The 21,747-nt window shown below is 39.5% G+C and overlaps 2 protein-coding genes and 1 long non-coding RNA gene across 3 annotated transcripts in view; 2 read left to right on the top strand and 1 right to left on the bottom strand.

Annotated features, from left to right (window-relative positions):
• The first annotated feature begins 6,474 nt into the window (after positions 1–6,474).
• On the top strand, positions 6,475–8,550 carry LOC131355580 (C-C motif chemokine 3-like). Its single transcript, XM_058393951.1, has 3 exons — positions 6,475–6,691; positions 7,590–7,701; positions 7,906–8,550. Exons 1-3 carry the CDS (start codon positions 6,622–6,624, stop codon positions 8,024–8,026), a joined length of 303 nt encoding a protein of 100 aa, XP_058249934.1. The 5' UTR covers positions 6,475–6,621; the 3' UTR covers positions 8,027–8,550.
• A 7,569-nt stretch (positions 8,551–16,119) lies between these two features.
• Positions 16,120–21,747, top strand: part of LOC131355581 (C-C motif chemokine 3-like 1) — a 44,117-nt gene continuing 38,489 nt past the window's right edge. The window contains exon 1 of the mRNA XM_058393953.1: positions 16,120–16,204. Coding sequence (XP_058249936.1) covers positions 16,135–16,204 — 70 coding nt within the window. The 5' untranslated portion in view covers positions 16,120–16,134. The remainder of the gene's footprint in view (positions 16,205–21,747) is intronic.
• Positions 17,596–21,402, bottom strand: LOC131355582 (uncharacterized). Its single transcript, XR_009204873.1, has 4 exons — positions 21,244–21,402; positions 18,591–20,133; positions 17,853–17,935; positions 17,596–17,724 (listed from the first exon to the last, which is right to left on the bottom strand). It is a non-coding gene; the product is annotated as an uncharacterized LOC131355582 (long non-coding RNA).

Raw genomic sequence — 21,747 nt, 5'->3', positions numbered from 1 at the left:
AAAATTCTATAAATATAAACGTAAATAGAAGAGATGACACCAGGACGCACTATGGGATGCGATGCTCTAGACAATGTTCTTCTGCTAAATATTGAGTCCTGGAGTTCATGTGGATGTTACTTTGACACATGCCACCTGCCTAAGCATTGCTGCAGACCAAATTCACCAGTTCATGATAACGATATACCCTAAGGTGAGTGTCATCTTTCACCAGGATGATGCTTCCTGACACTACAAACATTGCTTAGGAAGGGTTTGAGGAACAGTTCAAGGTGTAGACATGGCCTAGAAATTCCCCAGATCTTAATCTGTTTGAGCATCTGAAGAATGTGCTGGACAAACAAGCCTGATCCATGGAGGCCCCACCTCACAACTCACAGGACTGAAAGGACCTGCTGCTAACATCTTGGTGCTACATACTACAGCACACCTTTAGGGGTCTTGTGGAGTCCATGCCTTGGATTGATTGGTGTAAGTGAGATCAGGAACTAATTTGTCTGGTGGTAGTTCCATAATATTAAAGGGAATTAAGCTTGGATGGATAAATAGTGTGACATTGTTTTTTAATCCATAAAATATTGCATTTGTTGGAATGTAATTTAGGATCAACTTTGAGGTAGCAACAATAACTCTGTTTCATTACTGATTATTTTACTATAACAACAACACACAGTGTTCTATTTCTTACTAATGTGTGTGAATGTAAGCCATTTTCAAATATTAAGCTGTCTTTATATATACACATTACAGCACAGTGAAATTCTTTCTTCGCATATCCCATCCTTAGGGGTTGGGGTCAGAGCGCAGGGTCAGCCACGATGCCAGGTCACCCCTGGAGCATTAAGGGGTTGCGGGGCCTTGCTCAAGGGCCCAACGACCCAAAGCCTTAACAAATTGAGCTACCACTGCCCCATATTAAGCAGGCTGCACTGTTATAATAGATCACAGCTGCCTTAATATAAATGTGTTTATCCTAACAATATTTTAAAGTAGCAAAAGTTACACTAAATACCTATTTACACGTCACTGTGTCTGTGAGATTCGTTGGTTGTCTTACAGCAGAAGATCTTCTCGTGTTAGACTGGGTGTACCTGCTGTTCATTTGCAGAACGCTGCACCAGGAAGACATCTTGGTGTTTGGGGAAAAAAAGAGATCACTAGATCACTAAAATATAGATGAGTGCCAAGGAAATGAGAATATAAAGTGTGTTAGTGCTGAACAACATCAGCTTCAATACTACTCTGTGGAACTGGAGTATAGGAGCACTGTTCTTCAACACCCTGTGTGTTGTGGTTATGATGATGATGATGATGATGAAGATTGCATGTCTAGCATGTCAACCCAAAATTCAGTGGTCTGTGAATGGGGGGTCGAGTCAAGACAGAATTGACCACACCCATCATCTGATGAGGCTGATCAGTGAGAAGATCTTAGTACTGATTCTAACCTGCTGTGGATCCACATGGTTCCTTAGAAGGCACGTGCTACTGCAGGTGAGCAAAAATAAATGCCCCCCTCCTTGCAGCATGCAACATTATTTTTTCCCCCTTGTTATTAGTCCTCAGAGCTGAATTGTGTAGTATTTCATTAGAGCTAGTGTTTAGTTTGGAGTTGGTGATTGACATGTGAGTAGAAATCGCAGACTGAACAAATCGAACTCAACTGGATCGAGTAGAATAAACGAGAATAAACCTACTTCTCTATCCGATCGTCCTGCATCATCCTGCTTTCGTCGTCGACTTTTCTTTTCTTTTCTTTTCAAAAATCCGCGTCATCACTTCACTAATCATGTCAGAAAGATAAAATGTAGTGTTTAAAAACTACTTCGGAATGAATTCAGTCTCGCGCTGGAGACAGAGTCTCTGTTCCGCTATAACGCATCTGCATAAACGCATGTGATTGGATAAACCCTAGGAGAGGATCTACTACGGTAGCCGTGATGGGTCAGATGAAGAGGGTTTGTGTTTTTTTGTTCCAAGTACGCGTTTCAGTCTGCTGAATTGATTTGCTTAATCATACAGCCCTCATGGAATAAAACAAGCTAGCTCTGAATATTTCAAGATTTAAGATTTTATTTGCCTCATACATAGTTATACACAGACTACAGCTTGCACTGAAACATGATCCTGCTCTTCCTGAGAGCGTGCATGTGAATAAACAAAAATGAGAAAAAACAGAATGTGCAAATATGTTGCACATTGTACAAACAGTACACAGTAGAAAGTAATGTGCAGATGTGTTACATGTCGTAACAGTGTGTTTTTTTATGTGTAGTAAAAATGCAGTGTGCAGAATGTCAGTGTTGTCGATAAGTAAGGACTGACTGACTGATTGCAGGCTGAACAGACAGTTACCGAAGTGTGTGGAGTCCTTAATGGTTTTTGCATCTGAATCGCCTGGAGTAAATGTCCTGCAGAGAGTGCAGAGCAGACCCTCGGGCTAAGTGCTGCACTCTCTGCAGGGCTTGTGCATCTCTGAGCTGCACTGAGTCAGGAAACGTTCTATGGCTGAAGTATAGAATGTTTTTAGAGTCACTGAAGAGACCCTGAATTTCCTTAGCAGCTCAGGGTCAGGCCCTTAGAGATGTTGTGGGAGTTAAAAATTGGAAATGAACATGTGCAATACAGAATTTGGTGAAAAATGCAGTTTAATGAAATGATAGGTGGTTAGGTCCCAGTCTGGGCTGAATAAAATGGAGTAGGAGAGGTAGTGTGATATTCAGTGGGGCTGAAAATTGGGGAATAGTCAAAATTGAGATCAGATGCCTCGTAATTGCTGGAACTCAAAGCTGCTAGAGGGTCTAGGGTTGATAAATGAGCGTGGAGAAGAAAGAGGAGAATAGGAGTTGAACTGTGAGCTGTTGTCATGTCTGGTGGGGAATGCTTGTGCAAATGTGAGTGGCCAAGATAGACGTAGACGTCAGCATACTCATGGGAATTTGAAGCTCCAATATTTTGGCGATCATACATACTACATAGAATAAGTCTTGATGAATTGATTTTGGGTTGATTGCTGACTTTTTTTGCAACTGTATTTTTGCTTTTCTCATCCACGGCTTCTGTGAGTATTATTTTTGCTATATTGTTGGAAGAATTGACAGTACATACTGTGTGTACTCCATTGTACCTGAAGTTGCTTACTCTGTCTACAGGGGCCCTACCAATCTTGTGTGGGGTGTAGCACTTCTTCTGACTCTTCCTAAAGCCAGTTCTTTAGTTTTGCTAATATTAAGAGAGAGATAATTAGCCTGGCACTAAGTTCTCCACCTCATCGAGGTAAATGGCCTGATTGTTAATGGAGATGAGGCCCATAATCATTGTGATGTCGGTAAACTTGATGATAGATGTGAAGCGATGACGGGACACACAGAAAGTAGATTAGGAGGCTCAGTACACAAACTTGTGGGAGTCCACTGTTCAGGGTGATGCTGCTGGCCTCAAATATCTACCTGGGGTTTGCCTGTGAGGAAGTCCAGGAGCCTGTTACAGAGGGGGGGTGTTATATCTGAATTTGAAGGTTAAGCTGTGAGGGAAATTAATATTGAAGGCTTTTCTGCAGTCTATAAACAGCAACCTCAGCAGGTGGTGGGGGGCTGTGGGGGCTAGGAGCATGCTTGTGAGAGTTTCAGTTCTGAAAGTCCCTTACTACCCACTTGTATATGTGGCTTCATGCATTTTGACCTTATAAGGAAAATTCACACCTTTTATAATCAGGAAGGCTTAGAATGTGTGTCTATTTCTGTGTGTGTGTGAGTGTGTGTGTGTGTGTGTGTACAATCATGCAACTAAGGTACAGTAAAACACACTAGAACATACAGGCCATATAGGAAAATATGGTGGAAAATTGTAATACAAAATAAAACAATAAAATGAATAAAATAAATTAAATATTAATAGGTGGTATCTGAATATCTGAATATGGAGTAAAGGGAATGATGAATATGAATGTAGAATATTATATAGTATATATTGGTAAAGTGCCAAAACGTGCATGTAGTGAAACTGAACTGTTGTGCAAAAGTCCAGCTGAGGAAGGGGGTGTTATGGCAGAAGTCCAGAAAAAGTCCAAGCTCTTTGTGTTCTCCTTGTCTGATGGCCCGAAGGGCTTGCTCATTCTCTCTGTGTTTACTTTCAAGGAGCAGAAGTGCTTCCCTGAACACAACAGAGAAAAGAGTCCATTGTCAGGATGGCTGAGGCCTTTCACTTGCTTCCTGGTCTTTGTCCAGGAGTGCTTGCTGTAGATAGACTCCAGTTTAGGGAGCTCAGTGCACATGGTACGGACAGCTGATTGCACCACCCTCTGAAGAGCTCGCTTGTCCTGTCTGGTGCTGTTCCCAAACCAGGCTGTGATAGTTCTCGACAGGATGCTGTCATTAATGCAGGTGTAGAAAGTCCTTAGCACCTGAGAGGGAAGTTTAAAGTCTGTTAAGCACCTGAAGTGGCCTGACAACATCCCTGTGCACAAAGCAATGCCATGAAGACATGGTGTGGATGTTAAGGCTTAAATGAAATTTTACTAACCAAATCGTGTTTAACCTTTGGCTTATTGTGGTGTACTCGAGCACTCAGGGGTCATGCCAAGAAGAAACGACATTAGCCATGACCTCAGAGAAACAATTGTTTCTGCTTAACAAATTATAAGGGTTATAAGGCCATCTCCAAACAATCTTCAAACCGCATTTGAATTCACCATTGTTCACTCCTGCTCTCCAGACCTGCCTTCAGGTTAGAGTCTGATAACTTGGAAGTTGCTCACTGATGAGGATGAAATACATGGCCAGCCTCAAGATACATAAAATGTCTGTGGATAGTACCACTTAGAAACCATGAAGATGGTTTTGGACTGCAGCTGCCACTAACAGATTTGCACTCAAGTCTCCATGAACAGCTTATCATTTCATTAAGACAGACTTCATGTTAAAACTAGCACGATTTTCCCGGTAACGCATTTGCACTTTTGGACCTTCTAGTTCACAGTTATAAAGAGGAATTATATAGTTGGTGTCATCCAGATTAGAATGGGTTTCCTTTAGGATCAGGTTCCTATCACAGTTTCTGCCTCATTCTCTTTGCTCCTGTCACCTCTGGGTTGCTCATTAGGGATCCACCTACTTTCTGTATCACTTAAGGTTGTGGGGAGCCTGGAGCCTATCCATATAGGATTTGGGGCACAAGGTGGGGAACAACCTGGACAGAGGACCAACCCATTGCACAGGATCTCATTAGTGACAAATATATGACCCAAGGTTTCCCAGCAGAACATGTGTTCCCAGAACATCCATGCCTTTGCCAGCTTGCCACCTTCCCATAGTGCATCCTGGCGCGATCTTTTTTACATACTTTTTTTATGTATGTATGTAGCAGGATGTGATGCTCTGTGTGATCTGACTCCTTATCAGAGACACAAGTCACTTATTCAGCAGTTTTTGTTGCAGTGGAGCTTCTGTAGTATCGGACCAGTTGGTCTAGACTTCGCTCCCAAGCAGTTTTGACATATTAAACCATGGCCTAATTAACTTCCTGTCCACTCTTCTCTTTCTACTTTCATATAAAGCTCTTACATTTCACTCTGTAAACTAAGCCAGTAGGCCTCTTCCAATGTTCCCTGGTCCAGTTCTGATGTCCATTGTTGGAGCTTTGGGTAGTGTCCAGGAGTTAGCATGGTCACTCTGACACTCTGCAGCTCCATATGCAGTGAGCTGTGCTGCTCTGTGTGATCTGACTCCTTTCTATCAGAGACACCAGTCACTTATTCAGCAGTTTGTGTTGCAGTAGTTGTGTTGCAGTAGTCCGATTCTGTGGGATCGGACCTGATGTCTAGTCTTTGCTCCACATGAGGCCCAAGCAGCTTTGACAAATTAAACCATGACCTAATTAACTTCCTGTCCACCCCTCCCCCACTCTTCTCTTTCTACCTTCATACAAAGCTCTTACACATCACTATGATCACTTCATGAACCTGTGTATTACACTCACATCACATCTGAATCATTTTTTTGTCATATTTGACGTACTGATGTTCAGTTATTATAGCATCAAGTGAGAAAACTGAACATTTTCCATGTTTTTAAGTCACATATGAAAACACATGATTATATAAAATATATTACATATGTATAAATTTTATATAATTACCTTAGTGAAATGATGAGCTTTATGTGCTGGGATTATTTTTAAGATAAAAAATGACTATTGTAAAAATATTATTAGTATTATCAATATTAATATTATTAGATTTTTAATCTCTGTGTCTGGTGGATGATGTGTGAGCTGATCTGAGACCTGGGAATTAATGTTGCAATAATAATAAAGTTGCATTTTTAACTTTATTTCATTAGAGTGAGATGAGTTTGGTCACAAAGTGTTAAACATTCAGTTCTTCCTCATTTTAGCTGCTCTAACCGCAGCCGGGTTTCCTGTGATAGATGGTTTTATTATTTTTTGGGCTCTGAGTCAAAGCGGAACTTTTTTTGTCACCTAAACACCCAAACCACACTCTCCCACTCCCCTCACCAACTATATAAACTGAAGAGTGGGGTGATCTCCGTAATAATATCATTCTGCTCCTGACCGTCAATATCTTTATCATCATCATCATCTTCATCAACATCATCAGCAGTCATGATCTCTCGCTCTCTCCTGCTGGTTCTGCTGGGTCTCGCCTGCCTTCAGTCCTTCACAACAGCCCAGAGTAAGATAAAGTTCATCTTTTAAATATTATTATTATTATTATTATTATTATTATTATTATTATTATTATTATCAGTAGTAGTAGTAAACTCCTGGTTTATTGTGATGCTGAATTTCCTAAAAAGACGAGCAGGTTGCTGAAAATAAGCAGTGTTAATAAACCCCTGTGTGTTTGTCGCACTGTTACAGTAAAATACTGAGTGATGTGGTGTGATGAAGCAGAGTTACTGTTACCACTGGAAAGTTGATGATTCTCCTGTAACAGCATGTCCCCAAGTGTTTTATTACTCTTACACCACAGCAGAGTTTCAATAGTTACAATTTTGATTTATTAAAGAAATATATTTTGTCTGTTTATAATTATAATCAGTGTTGCTAAAACAAATTATTTCCTGTTCTCACTTTTATTATAGCAATTATAAACAGTCGTTCCTTTACAGCCTCTCTTTTTATTCTCTCTCAATTTACAAGACAAAAAAGCAAGCTTGTCGCATTACTGAAAAACTGCAAAGTGTAAACTCCTCTGTCCTCCAGATGTTGGGAAACCTGAGGTTTAAAACCAAAGCCCTGACACTGGAGACTCATGACACTGGACACACAAGTTTTTATATCTGTTAATGGGTCAGGTTTGCTGTACATGTCCCTGTGAATGAGCTGTTGCTATGGAAATGATAACGTATTAGCATCAGTGCATTAATATAAACCTGCACTACTGTCAGAGCTGCTGTTATAGAAAACTAATCAACACCTTCTGACCAATCAGAGTCCAGAATTCAACTGTGACATAATACAGTTTAATAGCTACAACAGTCTGCATCTGATACTAGATATAAAAGTGTCTAATATTTTCTTATTGAACATTTAATCACAGAACTAAATGCAGAAATGTTTTCACACAGATCCAAATGGACCAGATCAGTGCTGTTTCAGATTTCAGAATAAACCAATCCCTGTAAGAGTCATTACAGCGTATGAAGAAACAGATATTTGGTGTTCAAAACCTGGAGTCATGTAAGTTTTCAGACCCTTGTTTATTTATTCAATTAAATTTAATTAATAAAAAAGTTAGTATTTTCATGTCTATTGTTTCTTTATGGTTGTGTGTAACAGAATCTAACTTTATATTATCTTGGAGGTTTGGGGCGTGTCAGAGTGTCTGATTTTCTGATTTTATTACAGTTTCACACTGATGTAAATCTTCTCTCTCCTCTGCAGCTTTACCCTGAAGAACGGTGGTCAGCGGTGTGGAGATCCCAGTGTCGAGTGGGTGCAGGATCGCATAAACAAAATTGACCAGCGTCTGTTTGACAGCCTGAGCAATTCTACAAAGAATTAATTATTAATCTCCATTAATAAGGAATGAATATTTCTTTCACAAAATGCACTTTTTATATAATCAGACAGGAGGAATAAATCTTTTTCTAATATATATGAACATAAAATGATTTATTCTATAAACTGCTGACATGAATTCATTTATTTTCATGCATTAATTTCATCTTAAGTTTCAGAGATTTTATTTTCTTCTTCTTCTTTTTAACATATGGCTGATTGTTTCATTCTCTGTTAAAATTTTCTCATTTTTAATTTAAAATGACCTGCAATATACAATATAATTACATGTTCTACCTTCTTTTTTCAACATGTGTATTCTTTCTCTCTTACTAGTGGTTTGAATTGTCACAAAATAGTAGAAGGCTGAAGGTCAATAAATAATCACTGTATTATGAGACGTGTTTCTGGTTCATGCAGAAGTTCACATCATCCACATTTCTGTGTATTTATGTAGACTGACTGATACAGAAATATACACATAGATAGAAAAGTGTGATTCTATGCAGTGAAGACAAATAAAAGAAATAATGTAGTTTAACAAGATGACAGAATGAGTTTCCTGTGGTGTTTTTCTGTGCAGCATGCTTCACTGTCGCCATCTTGTGGGTAAATCCTTAAACAGAAAGCTCAGCAGACTTGTGTAACTGTGGATATGAAGGTTCTTTGAGGAAACCGTCATTTAACATGAAAACAGACTCTCTGTCTCTTTCTGTCTCTCTCTACCCCAAATTTTTCAGTCAAGCCCCCTTTGTTATCTAAATAAATAATATCGTGGCCCCCTCAAAGCACACCCTCCTCTCCCAAACCCCCACATATCACACACTTTGTCTGTTTTAATTTAAAAAGGCAATGAATCATGTAGAAGCCAGAAGAATCAACACTATAGATCAAATGTACTGACTCAGTGAATAGAGACTGAATCACCTGTGTACGTGTGCTATACGTACTGAGCATCAGCGCCCTCAAGTGGTGGTTCCATGCAGTAAAAATGACCATGCCCACTGAAATTATGCTTTTGAAACACTTTATGGGCTGAAAACTCGAGGGACTTCTCAAAATGGGGATATATTTTAAAGGTTTTTAGGTTGGCTCTTCTGGGTCCTCCTCTCTCCACTGCTGCCAGGGCCCTGCTGCAAGGATGAGGAAGAAGGCACTGGGCATCCTGACAAGGGTCAGGGGAGAGGGTTAAGTTAGTTACAGTATATCTTATAATTATATACATTAATCAGTATAGTAATCATTACATCTTTATAACCTTATTTAAAAACAACTACCTAAAGAATCAGTAATTTTGTCTACTATATTCTACGATTTGTGTTGTCAGTTTCCTGTTTGATGCTAACACTACCTTTATATGATGACACAAATTAAATGGTCTATCCTCTATCGAGCACTTCCACTGTAGGCTCTCAGTAACATAAGTTCTGATATGAGAGAGGTGGGAAGAATAACAGGACGTTAGGACACAACATCCTGGGATATGACCTGACTTATTTGCCAGTGAATTGCACCTGAACCTGAACCTGCGGTCTGAGCCTGTGTTCTGAGAGAGTGTGTGCAGCATGAGGTGTCACATTTAATGTTTATAGACTCTGGATGGAAAGTAATGGTGAAGTGGAAGCAGGAAAAGAATAGGGATCAGCTTGCTTGCCTCTGGTGGAGGCAGTGCATAAATACTTAAGGTTTTTATGGTCTGTGAATATTTCACTTGGGTGTTGATCCGCCTCTGGATTCCAAGCTAGACACTTCAGATCGCTCAACACCAGAGCCATGAGTGAGAGAGAGATTAACCCCTGATAAAGTGTTAAAGTTGCCAAACCCCAAGAAACCCTGCAGATTCTTCACAGTCCGTGTGGTTAACCTTTGACATATAGCTGGTGGTTGAGGAGACAGCATAGCACATGGCAGATGTGCTGAACATGCATGTCATAAGTGTGGCAGTAGACCAGTTAGAGATGTTATCTCTGTAGGCAACAATAAACTTCCCCAGTATATTTCTCAACACGTCATTCACAAGGTATTAGAACACAGAGGGGGCATATGGTATGACGTAAATTCATACTGGTCAGTGGTGGTACTGAACAACCTCCATTTGTCCACTTTGTAAATCCTCACCAGGTTTTATGCTCAACAAAGGTCCAGCTTTGTAAAGTATTGTTCTGTCCGTAGCTCCAGGGATAGTGGTAGGGAAGAGTGGCAGGGGGTAGGAGTACATCACCGTACACTGAGTGAGGCTGGGTAGCAGTATGAGCAGGTGCCGTGTGTCGATTACTTGCAAGGTACTAAGGTACTACGGTACCGTGGCCACGGATTTGCCCCATGATATTACAAGTAGTGCAGCTGCAAATCACAGGTTTACATTAATGCTGTAACTTTCTAGTGTCTTCTTGAGTTTTGCAATTTACATTTTTTTTCTTATTTATCATCAAGAGAGAGAATAAAGAGATGCTGGTGATAACAGGACTGAAAGATGTACTTCAGGATATTAACATTACATTGATCTTGTCTTTAGTTTAAAAATATATCACAGTCTAGAGTTTAGCAAATATTCTTCTTTTAAACTGAAACACCTGCTGTTCAAGTTAGGAGGCCACATCAGGAAAAGAACTTGGTGTTTGGAAAACTTGGATCTAGGTCTAAAAGATAGAGGTGAGTAACAATTAGAAGAGAAACCAATATAAAGTGTGTTAGTGTGGTGCTCTGGTCTACCATGGGCTAGTTAAAGAGCTTCAGCTTCAAGTTGCATTAATACTCACCCCCTGTTACTGTGAAAACATGGTTAGAGTTTCTAGCTTGTTAATCACAAATGACATCATTACTGGAGGCTGTGGTCCTGAGTTTATTGCTCTATTTCAGTGTTTAAATAGCATTTGTAAAGCTCAATTCTATCTTATACAGGTCTGTGTAAGCAACTAATATGACAGTGATACCAGTGACCTTTTAAAGTGTAAATATTAGTGATTACATCCTTCCCACCAATGATATAAAAATAAGGCATCAAATATATAAACAAATGAGGACACTGTAGTGCTATGCTATATTTGGAAGAAACAACATGGGAAAGTCTCTGTGGAGAAACTACTTTGCTTAAAAAGTATTAGGAAAGTAAAAGTAAAGGATCAGGAGAGAATCGCATATTTTGCTAAAACCCTGACAAATATTAACCAGCAATCATTGACACACTGTTGACTGAGTGCCATGCTCTTGGACCCCAACCTGTGTGGGGATTGCGGTTTTGAAGGCTGAGCTGTAGTTTATGAATAGCAGCCTCACAGAGATCCACTTGTTGCTATCCGTGTGGGTGAGGGTAATGTAAAGTGCATGGGAGATGGAGTCATCTGTAGAGCCATTGAGGTGGTTGGTGATCTGGAGTGGGTTCATGGTGTTGGGAGTGGTGGAGCAGATGGAGTTCTTGATAAGACTCTCAAACACCTTATGGACTAGTGCTGTAAGGATTATTAAATGGTTTAAACTAATTAAAATCACAAGAATGACAATTTATAAATCTGATTAAATTACAGCCTTTAACAGGACATTAGGTGAGGGGTGGTATACTCTCTGATTTAAAGTCAAGCTTCATGATGTAAGAGATGTGGATAAAACTGTGGAGTGTCATTACATGGAATAATTCAGAGTAGATGGTACGGATGATAAAGGTTTAGGTTCTTTGATTAGCAGGAGTACTGCTGCTGTATTTCACTATACTACAGGTGTACTGCAGTGTACCACAGCTGTGTGCTGAAGTGCTAAAACTCCCTGCTCATCCTATGAATATGTCACTTACTATATCATATCATATGTATGTTAGGAGGGAAATTCAAATGCTTTTATAATTAGGAAAGCTTAGAATGTGTGTTTCAGTTCTGAAAGTCCCTGCTAATTACTTGCATTATGAGGAAAATTCACACCTTATATGATTGAGAAGGCTTAAAATATATGTCCGTGTGTGTGTGTGTGTGTGTGTGTGTGTGTGTGTGTGCGTGTGTGTGTGAGAAAGAGAGAGCAACTCTGTGTGTGTGTGTGTGTGTGTGTTTCAGTTCTGAAAGTCCCTACTCACCACTTCCATATGTCACTGAATTACCCCATTAAAGAAAATACCTTTTATATTTAGAAAAGGTTTGTTGTTGTATTGGTGTGTGTGTGTGTGTGTGTGTGTGTATGTGTGTGTGTGTGTGTGTGTGTGTAAGTGTGTGTGTTTGTCCACCAAACTGATTATAATGTGTGACTATTTGGCCCATAATTGTGTGTTTCACTACTATCCATTAAGCACAGTTGATTTCTACTAAAATAGCTTTTAACTGAAAGAAAATAAAAACATTTTTGTTGAACTGTAACATTTCCTTGTTATTAATGAGGTTAAAGCTTAAGACTTTTGTGACATCTGCATTACTGTATTGTATGCATCAGTGAAACCTTATTGGTTATTGTAGAAACTTTTGTCAGTTTGGTGTTCTGGAGCATTCAGGTGTGTGTCTACAACATGGCAAGAAGGATAGACATCAGCCATAACCTCAAAGATGCAATTGTTGTTTACCTACGAATGCTGTTTCTAGACTTCAGTTCAGCATTTAACAATCATTCCTCAGCATCTTCTGGGTCTCAACACCTCGCTCTGTAACTGGATCCTGGACTTCCTGACCAGGAGAGCTCTGTGAGTCCAGATCGGAACAGCATCTCCACCCACTGGGGCTCACGACTGTGCATCGAGTTCGCAAATGACATGACCATGGTGGGTCTCATCAGCAAGAACGATGAGTCTATAAACAGAGACAAAGAACAACATCTAACAATCTGGTGTAGTGCCAACAACGTGTTTCTGAATGTGACTTCAGAAGAGCACAGAGCAATCATTCTCCACTGAACATCAGCGGATCCTTGGTGTTCACCTGGCAGAGAACCACACCTGCTCCCTGAATTTCAGCTCAATCACCAAGAAAGCCCAGTAGCATCTCTACTTTCTGTGAAGTTTGATGAAAGCTCATCTCCCATCCCCTATCCTAGGGCTTAATAAGAGACTCCCGCGCAGGAGGACGGCTGGGCTATTTCGGATTGTTAAGGGTTGATAGTGAGATGTTGTGTGGCACAAAGGATGGCTTCATAGCCTGAACAATGTTATGTGTTATGTCTGAATATTATTAGGAATGGTGACTACCTGATGTGGTGCATGTAGTGGAAGTGGGTATGAAAAGACAACTACTTCAGCATCTGAGACCAGTAGAGCAGAGGCAGCAACAGAACACAAACAGGCTGGGCCATTAGGCCACAGAATCGAGAGATTTAGACAGATATGCTACTGGACGATAGCCACCGCCATGCTCTTGGGCCAAGACTCTAGCAGTTGTGCCCCTGTCCTCGGTGACATAGAGACGAAATAGTCAGAAGTCATAGAGCTGGGGCAGAGCTCAGGGATTGTTTGAGGTAACAGAAAAAGTTCATCATTTCTTTAGTCCATTCCACAGTATCAGGCATGTCTCTGAGACAGCACTGGTGGAACAGGCAGTAATTGATCAGTCCCAGAAAACTGAGGAGACTCTTCTGTGTTTTTAGTGAATAGACTTCCATTATGACTCTCAGATGATCATACAAGAGTTTGAGCTGTCCTTGTGAGATGATACCCAAGATACTGCACCAGAGGCTTACTGAATTGAAGAGCGAGACCTTGAAGTCGAAGAAGCTTTATTGTCACTTCAACCATATATAGCTGATGCAGTACACAGTGAAATGAAACAACATACCTCCTGGACCAGAGGTGCTACACAGAACAAAAACAAAGTACAGGTGACGCGGACAAACACTGGGCCAGGTGTGTGAAGAGAAGTGAGCCTATTCTACAGCATTCTGCATCTTTCCCTGAGAGCAGAAAAGCCTTCTGGCAGGATGAGTGATGACAATGAAGAATGAACCACAGACGAGAACACAGCCAGTGAATCGATAAACCCTTGAGGTAGGCGTGTCATTGTTTGAATGTAAAGGCTAAGATCGTCTGCATCTGCTCACTGACAGGGATACTGAAAAAGGCACCACAGAGATCAACAACAGTAAAATGATCATGATCATGTGGTATGGCAGATGATATAGATCAGGCACTATTCGGATAATAGGTATCACTAGATCATAAATGCGACACAAATCTTGCATAAAATGGTAGTGCTTACCATTAGTTTTCCTTACTGGGTTGATAGGTGTATTGTATGGTGAACAGGTGGGTTTAATAACAACCTGCTCAAGCAGAGAGTCAATGACAAACTGAATACCCTCCTCCTTCTCAACAGACAGAGGATATTGTTTACAATAGGCAGGAGTTGATGAACAGAACAGTGTTAGCGACATACAGTGATATCTGTACATGACCTATGTTGTTGGAGTGTGTGGACCACCATTTGGAAGGTTTGATGGGTATTTTCAGGTTGTCACAGTCCTCAGTCGTGTCAGATGTACACATAACAGGAGAAAAACAGAGATTAATGAGAGAGTAATGAGAAAAAGACGTCCTACTTCAAAAGATAAACAACAGTTTAACCGTTTAGCCAAAACGTCACGACCCAACAGATGTTGGTGAGGATGGAATGACAACAAATCTGTGATAAAAAAAAGAATTTCAGGGTGAGAATATATCATTCTATATACACCCTGGTCCTGTAGGACCGTTGTTTCATTTCACTCTGTACTGCACCAACTGTATATGGTTGAAATGACAATAAAAGCTTCTTGACTCCTGACTTGACTCATTGAGTTATAAGGGTTATCAGGCCATCTTCAAACAACTTGCAAATCCTCACCATTTTACAGTGAGATCATTTACACATGGAGCATCATGGGAAATTTGGAGGCCAAGACAACAGTGTTTCCTTTCTGAACAATTTTTACAATGTGGCTGTTTTAATTTTCCTCCTAGAAGAGGCCACTGTCATTAGGAAATATCCCAGGATGCCCTAACTTCAGGATGGCATTGAGTCTGTGTTACCTTCTGGCTCAACTTTTTAGTTATGCGGTCATAACTAGCTACTCTGTAGCTTTCTTGTAAAAGAAAACATTATACATCAGACCAGGCCTCCTGATGTCCATTGTTGGAGCTTTGTTTGATGTCCAGGAGTTAGCATGGTCACTCTGACACTCTGCAGCTCCATATGCAGTGAGCTGTGCTGCTCTGTGTGATCTGACTCCTTTCTATCAGAAACACCGGTCACTTATTCAGCAGTTTGTGTTGCAGTAGATCTTCTGTGGGATCGGACCTGATGGCTATAGCCTGAATTAAACCATGACCTAACTGACTTCCTGTCCACCCCTCCCCCACTCTTCTCTTTCATTTCCTTTACTTTGAAGCTCCTACACTCCACATCAAAATCTAATGACCACTTTGCATGATCCTGTGTGCTCACATCACACACACACACACACACACACACACACACACACACACACCCTTTTCTTCATATTTAATCTCATATTATTCACATGATGTCAGATATTTGGATGTCACATGTTATAATGTCATGAAGTTAGAAAATGGCATCGTTTTAGTCACATGTGGAAAACGTATTATTTATTATTCTATAAAATAAAATACATTTTCTTTATTAAATGATAATATTGATGATAATCATTATTAAATGTTTTAGTTATTGTGACTATTTTTATACTTATTTCCAAAGCTACAAAAACAATATTGTTCCTATTGTGTGAATAATTAGGCACATTTAATTTTATCATTATTATTATTATTATTATTATTATTATTATTATTATTATTATTATTTCTGTGTATTGTGGATGATGTGTGATCTGATCTGAGATCTGGGTTTGAACTCCACAGAATTAAGTTTAATACAGTAGTGTGAGATGAGTTTGGTTACAAACCAATATTCACTTCTTCCTCGTTTTAGCTGAAAACTGAAGCCAGGTTTCCTGTGAAGGAGGTGGTTTTTTTTTCCCTCTTAGTCAAATCGGAACTTTTTTGTCACCTAAACACCCAAACCCACACTCTCCCACTCCTCTCACCAACTATATAAACTGAAGAGTGGGGTGATATCTGCATTAATACCATTCTGCTCCTGACCATCAGCATCTTCATCATCTTCTTCGTCATCATCATCATCACCATCAGCAGTCATGATCTCTCGTTCTCTCCTGCTGGTTCTGCTGGGTCTCGCCTGCCTTCAGTCCTTCACAACAGCCCAGGGTAAGATACAGTTTATCTTTTTAATATTTTTGTCACTAAGTTTATTATTATTATTATTATTATTGTTATTATTATTATTATTATCATTATTATCAGTAGTATTAGTAAACTCCTGGTTTATTCTGGTGCTGAATTTCCTAAAAAGACGAGCAGGTTTCTGAAATTAAGCAGTGTTAATAAACCACTGTGTGTTTGTCACACTGTTACACGTTCCATAAACCTGCTTAGAGAAAACTTCACCATGTCACACACGTTTTTAAATCTGTTTATACCTCACATCATCCATAAGAGTCCCTGTGAATGAGCTGTTGCTATGGAAACAATTAGAATCAGTGCATTAATATAAACCTGCACTACTGTCAGAGCTGCTGTTATAGAAAACTAATCAACACCTTCTGACCAATCAGAGTCCAGAATTCAACTGTGACATAATACAGTTTAATAGCTACAACAGTCTGCATCTGATACTAGATATAAAAGTGTCTAATATTTTCTTATTGAACATTTAATCACAGAACTAAATACAGAAATGTTTTCACACAGGTCCAAATGCAAATGGACCAAAGACGTGCTGTGTCAGATTTCAGAATAAACCAATCCCTGTAAGAGTCATTGCATCGTATGCAGTAACAGATATTCAGTGTTCAAAACCTGGAGTCATGTAAGTTTTCAGCCTTGAAACTAATTTTTGTTCAGTTAATTTTAATTAATAATCTAAAGTTAGTATTTTCATGTCTATTGTTTCTTTATGGTTGTGTGTAACAGAATCTAACTTTATATTATCTTGGAGGTTTGGGGCGTGTCAGAGTGTCTGATTTTCTGATTTTATTGCAGTTTCACACTGATGTAAATCTTCTCTCTCCTCTGCAGCTTTACCCTGAAGAACGGTGGTCAGCGGTGTGTAGATCCCAGTGTCGAGTGGGTGAAGGATCGCATGAACAAAATTAACCAGCGTCTGTTTAACATCCAGACCAATTCTACAGAGAGTGTTTAAATCTCTACTTAAATAAGTAATGAATATTTCTTTTACAAAATGCACTTTTTACATAAACAGGTTTGTTTGTTTGTTATAAATTTAAACATAATTTGATTTATTCAATAAATTATTGACATGAATTCATTTATTTATTTGTGCATAAATGGCATCATAATTTAATTTTAAACATTAATATCTATAATATCTACACATACGGCTGATCAGTGTGTTTGTTTCATTTTGTGAATTTCTTTCTCCCGTGTATGACTTCCTGTTCTGGTGAAGAAAAGTTTGATTTGTTTCTGTCTTCATTTTTTTAAAAAACTCTTTCTCTCTTACAAAGTTTCAAATTGTCACAAAATAGTAGAAGAATGAAGGTCAATAAATAGTCACTGTATTAACATTTCTGTGTATTTATTTAGACTGACTGTTACAGAAATATAAATATAGATAGAAAACGTCATTTTCGAAATTAAAGACAAAGAGAAAAAAGGAATGAAGTTTAAGAAGATGATAGAATTTCCTTCAGTGTCGCCATCTTTCTCTAAAAGCAGAAATATTTCAGTGAATAACCAAGTAAATTTTCCTGAGGTGAAACACGTACCACGTTCTTGGCACCACTGTTTACAGAACTAAAGTTCTGTAAAAACTAAACTGAAAGTAATTACTTACTCAGTGAGACACAGCTGAACCACAGACACTCATACTGGACTAACGTGTGTGGGATCGGTGATAGCAGGTAGTGGACCAAACCACTGTGAAGCAGAGGGGGGATGAAATACTTTGAAACTTATAAAAACACACTTTTAAATTCATAATTTCCACCATTTGCTTTCAGTTCATATTATTAAATGATTTAAATTTACATGTTTAGGTTTACAATGATATATTAAGGGGAACAACGCTCAGGAATGGGGGGCGTGTCCCCCAGTTCCACCTGTGATTTCCGTGTGTGTGTGTGTGTGTGTGTATACACATATCTACTCTCTAACCTTCCTGAGCAGCAGCGCCCCCAAGTGGTGGTTTGATGCAGTAACAATGATCATGACCACTGACACTGTGGTTTTGTTGTTTTTGTGAAGCAATGATTCAAAAAGTGGAACTGAAAACTCGAGGAAGTTCTCAAAATAGAGATACAGTTCATATGGGGGTGAGTTACTGTGAATGAGCGGTTACTATAGAAATAATAATATTTAATGTTAACTGTCAGATAATAGTTACCAGGTCAGGGGTCATATTTATGATAGTTATGTTGTTGAAAGCGGCTCATTGAGAAAAGGAAGAATTTTTACAGACTTCTTCTCTTGTGATTTGTGAAGTGATGACATGACTTGTTAATAAAAGCGGACAATGAAAACAGAATGTTTCTAGATAATAATAATAATATAAGAAAGATGAATTTTCTCTTACTCTGGGCCATTGTGAAGGACTGAAGGCAGGCGAGAACCAGCAGGAGAGAACAATAGAACATGACTGCTGCTGACAAGGAGGATGATGATGATGATGATAAAGATGATGGTCAGGAACAGAAAGATATTAATGCAGATATCACCTTGTTCAGTTTATATAGCTGGTGAGAGGAGTGAAAGAGTGTGGTTTGTGTGTTTAGGTGACGTTTTCTTTGTCTAAGAGGGAAAAAAACTGACAGGAAATCCAGCTGCGGTTTTCACCTTAGTGAGAAAGAACTGAATGTTTAACACTTTTTTAACCAAACTCATCTTACACTTCTGTAGTAAAGTCCATAAGATTATATATAAATTAAGATTATAAGATTATATAGATGTCCTAAACATTTGTGTATAATGTCAGCAGTTAAATCTCAATACACAGATTTTAAAAAAATTCTTCTTATTATTAGATGTGCCTAATTCAATTCAATTCACTTTTACTATTGATCTCCTGAGTGCTGAAACCATCCTTGCCATGGTTGTGAAGGACTACATCAGACTGGGCTTGTCAGTCAGCATTACCTAAAGGTGATAAGGTAAGGAGGGCGGAGCCGGGAGAAATGACTGGTAAGTGTCTGGAGAATACTCTAATGTGTGTGTTGTTTTGCAATAAGCAGGAGATATGATAAATTAGGGTGTGTGTGTGTGTGTGTGTGTTTGTGTTAAGCTTGTCTTGTCATTTCATCCATATATAGCTGACACAGTAAATGAGAAAACGTTTCAACAGGAACCTGGTGCTACATAAAAAAACATAACATATAGCTACAAAACAAAAAACGACAACACAGAGCTAAGGACAGAAAGTTATCCTAGCTACATAAAGCGCAACATGTGTACAGTACAGTACAGGACACATAGTGCTGGAAAATGTGCAAATTTGAATAACTGTAAACCAGTGGTTTCTTTTTAACATATATATGTTAAAACATATATGTAAACATATATATATATATATATAGCAGCAGTTGGTGACAGTGAAAACGACAAAAATAGCAACAGAAGCAATTGAATAATGTGCAAATACAAGCAAGTAAACAGGTATAATGGGGGTGGAGTTAAAGATGCATGTGTTGAGTCTCACACAATTGAGTGAGTGAGTGATAGTGATAGATGATGAGATAGATAGATTGGCCTGAATGCTCCGGTACCTCTTTCCAGATGGCAGGAGGGTGAAGAGTGTGTGTGAGGGGTGTGTGGGGTGTGTAAGTGTGTGTGTGTGTGTGTGGGGTGTGAGGGGTGTGTGGTAAAGAGTGTGTGTGAGGGGTGTGTGGAGTCATCTACAATGCTGTCTGCTTTGCGGATGCAGCATGTGGAGTAAATTTCCATGATAGAGGGGAGAGATCATCTTCTCAGCTGTCCTCACTATACGCTGAAGGGTCTTGCGATCAGAGACGGTGCAGTTACCAAACCAGGCAGTGATGCAGCTTCTCAGGATGCTCTCAATGGTCCCTCTGTAGAAGGTGGTCAGGATGGGAGGAGGGATATGGGCTTTCCTCAGCCAGTGACTGAAAGTTGGAGATCAAAACGCAGGTAAATTAAAGATATCTTTGAATTATCCCAAGCCTACACATTCCTATTTCCACATTCCAAGCAGAACCTTATGAAACATTACACTGGTGACGAAATCTAAGAAATTAGGATGATACACTGTGATAGAAGCATGCCACTGGCAGAGATTGTGAAGTCCTTCAAAAGTTCCAACATCAGACTCACCTTGACCTGCATGCTGTGGTAAAAAAATCTAAAGTGAAATCTTCTGACTCCAATCACCACATTGACCAGACTAGCTCAGTCAAACAAGCACAGTAAAGTAAAGAAAAAGACAATTCTTCAGACTGGATGATCACATAGATGAGGTTTATTGTAGTCAGCACTGAATACAAGTTATGAGCTGCTCACAAAAAACATCCCATCAATCTCATTAACCCTCAGTTTCAAAGCTGTAGACCTAAAAAAAAATCCCACACTGCACAGCAGAAACAGCACTTCCAGGCCCTGCTCCAAGCCCAGGCAAGTGTTCAGAGCCTGGTCCAGCCAGCAGGTACTTCTGCACTGCCCAACAGGGCCATGCCCCATATCATGCTGACAAAGATGGGACAACAGGATGCCCATCACTTCAGTCTCCTCAAATTGTGGGGAGAGGTGATCCCTGTGGCTTTGGTGACAGTAATTCCAGAGGAGCTGGGACCAGAGGTAAATCTACGATTGGAGACTCAGTCCAGCCAAATTACAGGCATTTTTTTTTAAACACGTTCTTGCTCTACACAGTCAAACTAATTCCAGAGAGCAGCACATAAAATTCCTACACTGATGGTGGTACACAGCCACCTCTAACAACCAAGGCTATACTTGATATGGGAGTAATTTAGTAATTAATCTAAATTACAAATACCTACATATCGAGTGCCTCATGTTAACAAACTGCTTGATGGGTTAGATGCAGTTCTTGGTTAATTCATTGTAGACTTAAAAAAGACATATTGACAGATCCCCTTGGCCACAATATCTTGGGGGTGGGGGGCTGCCTTTTTCTCTCTGTTTGGGTTCCACCAATTTGTGTCCTTTCCTTTTGGGTCAGTTGGAGCCTCTTTGATATTCCAACTAGCGGGACTCACCTAAAGAAGTGTGCGACTGGACGAGTGGAAGTAGGGTGTCTGGATATCCACTTGCTGCTGCTGCTGCTGCTGCTGCTGCTGCTGCTGATGATGATGATGATGATAGAAACACAATTCTCTTATTGCAGAGATCACATCAGCACTTGAGAGGTCCTATGAGAGGAATGATAGTGGGTTGGTGTGTGGTTTGGGTTAAAGGGGAAAATGTTTCAGTTTGACTCAGAGAGAAAGAAAACACACCTCTTCCACAGGAAATCCAGCTGTGGTTTTCAGTTAAGGTGAGACAGATGTGCACAGAGTTCAACACTTCTTCACTGGTAAACCTACATCAATGCATAAAATAAAATTATTGGAGTGAAATAACAAAGCTTCCAAAGTCAGATCTTATGTTAAACAACACGCCACATCACACAACACAGACACACAGTCTCCAAAGTTACAAAGGTACATAAAATATTTAGTTTATAAAGGTTTGGATAAAAGATTATCAAGGCTGAATGTTTT

The sequence above is a fragment of the Hemibagrus wyckioides genome, linkage group LG07 (assembly GCF_019097595.1).
Source record: "Hemibagrus wyckioides isolate EC202008001 linkage group LG07, SWU_Hwy_1.0, whole genome shotgun sequence".
Classification (NCBI taxonomy): domain Eukaryota; kingdom Metazoa; phylum Chordata; class Actinopteri; order Siluriformes; family Bagridae; genus Hemibagrus; species Hemibagrus wyckioides.
Note: the sequence above shows the minus strand (reverse complement) of the source record. Positions and strands in the feature narration are given on the sequence as shown.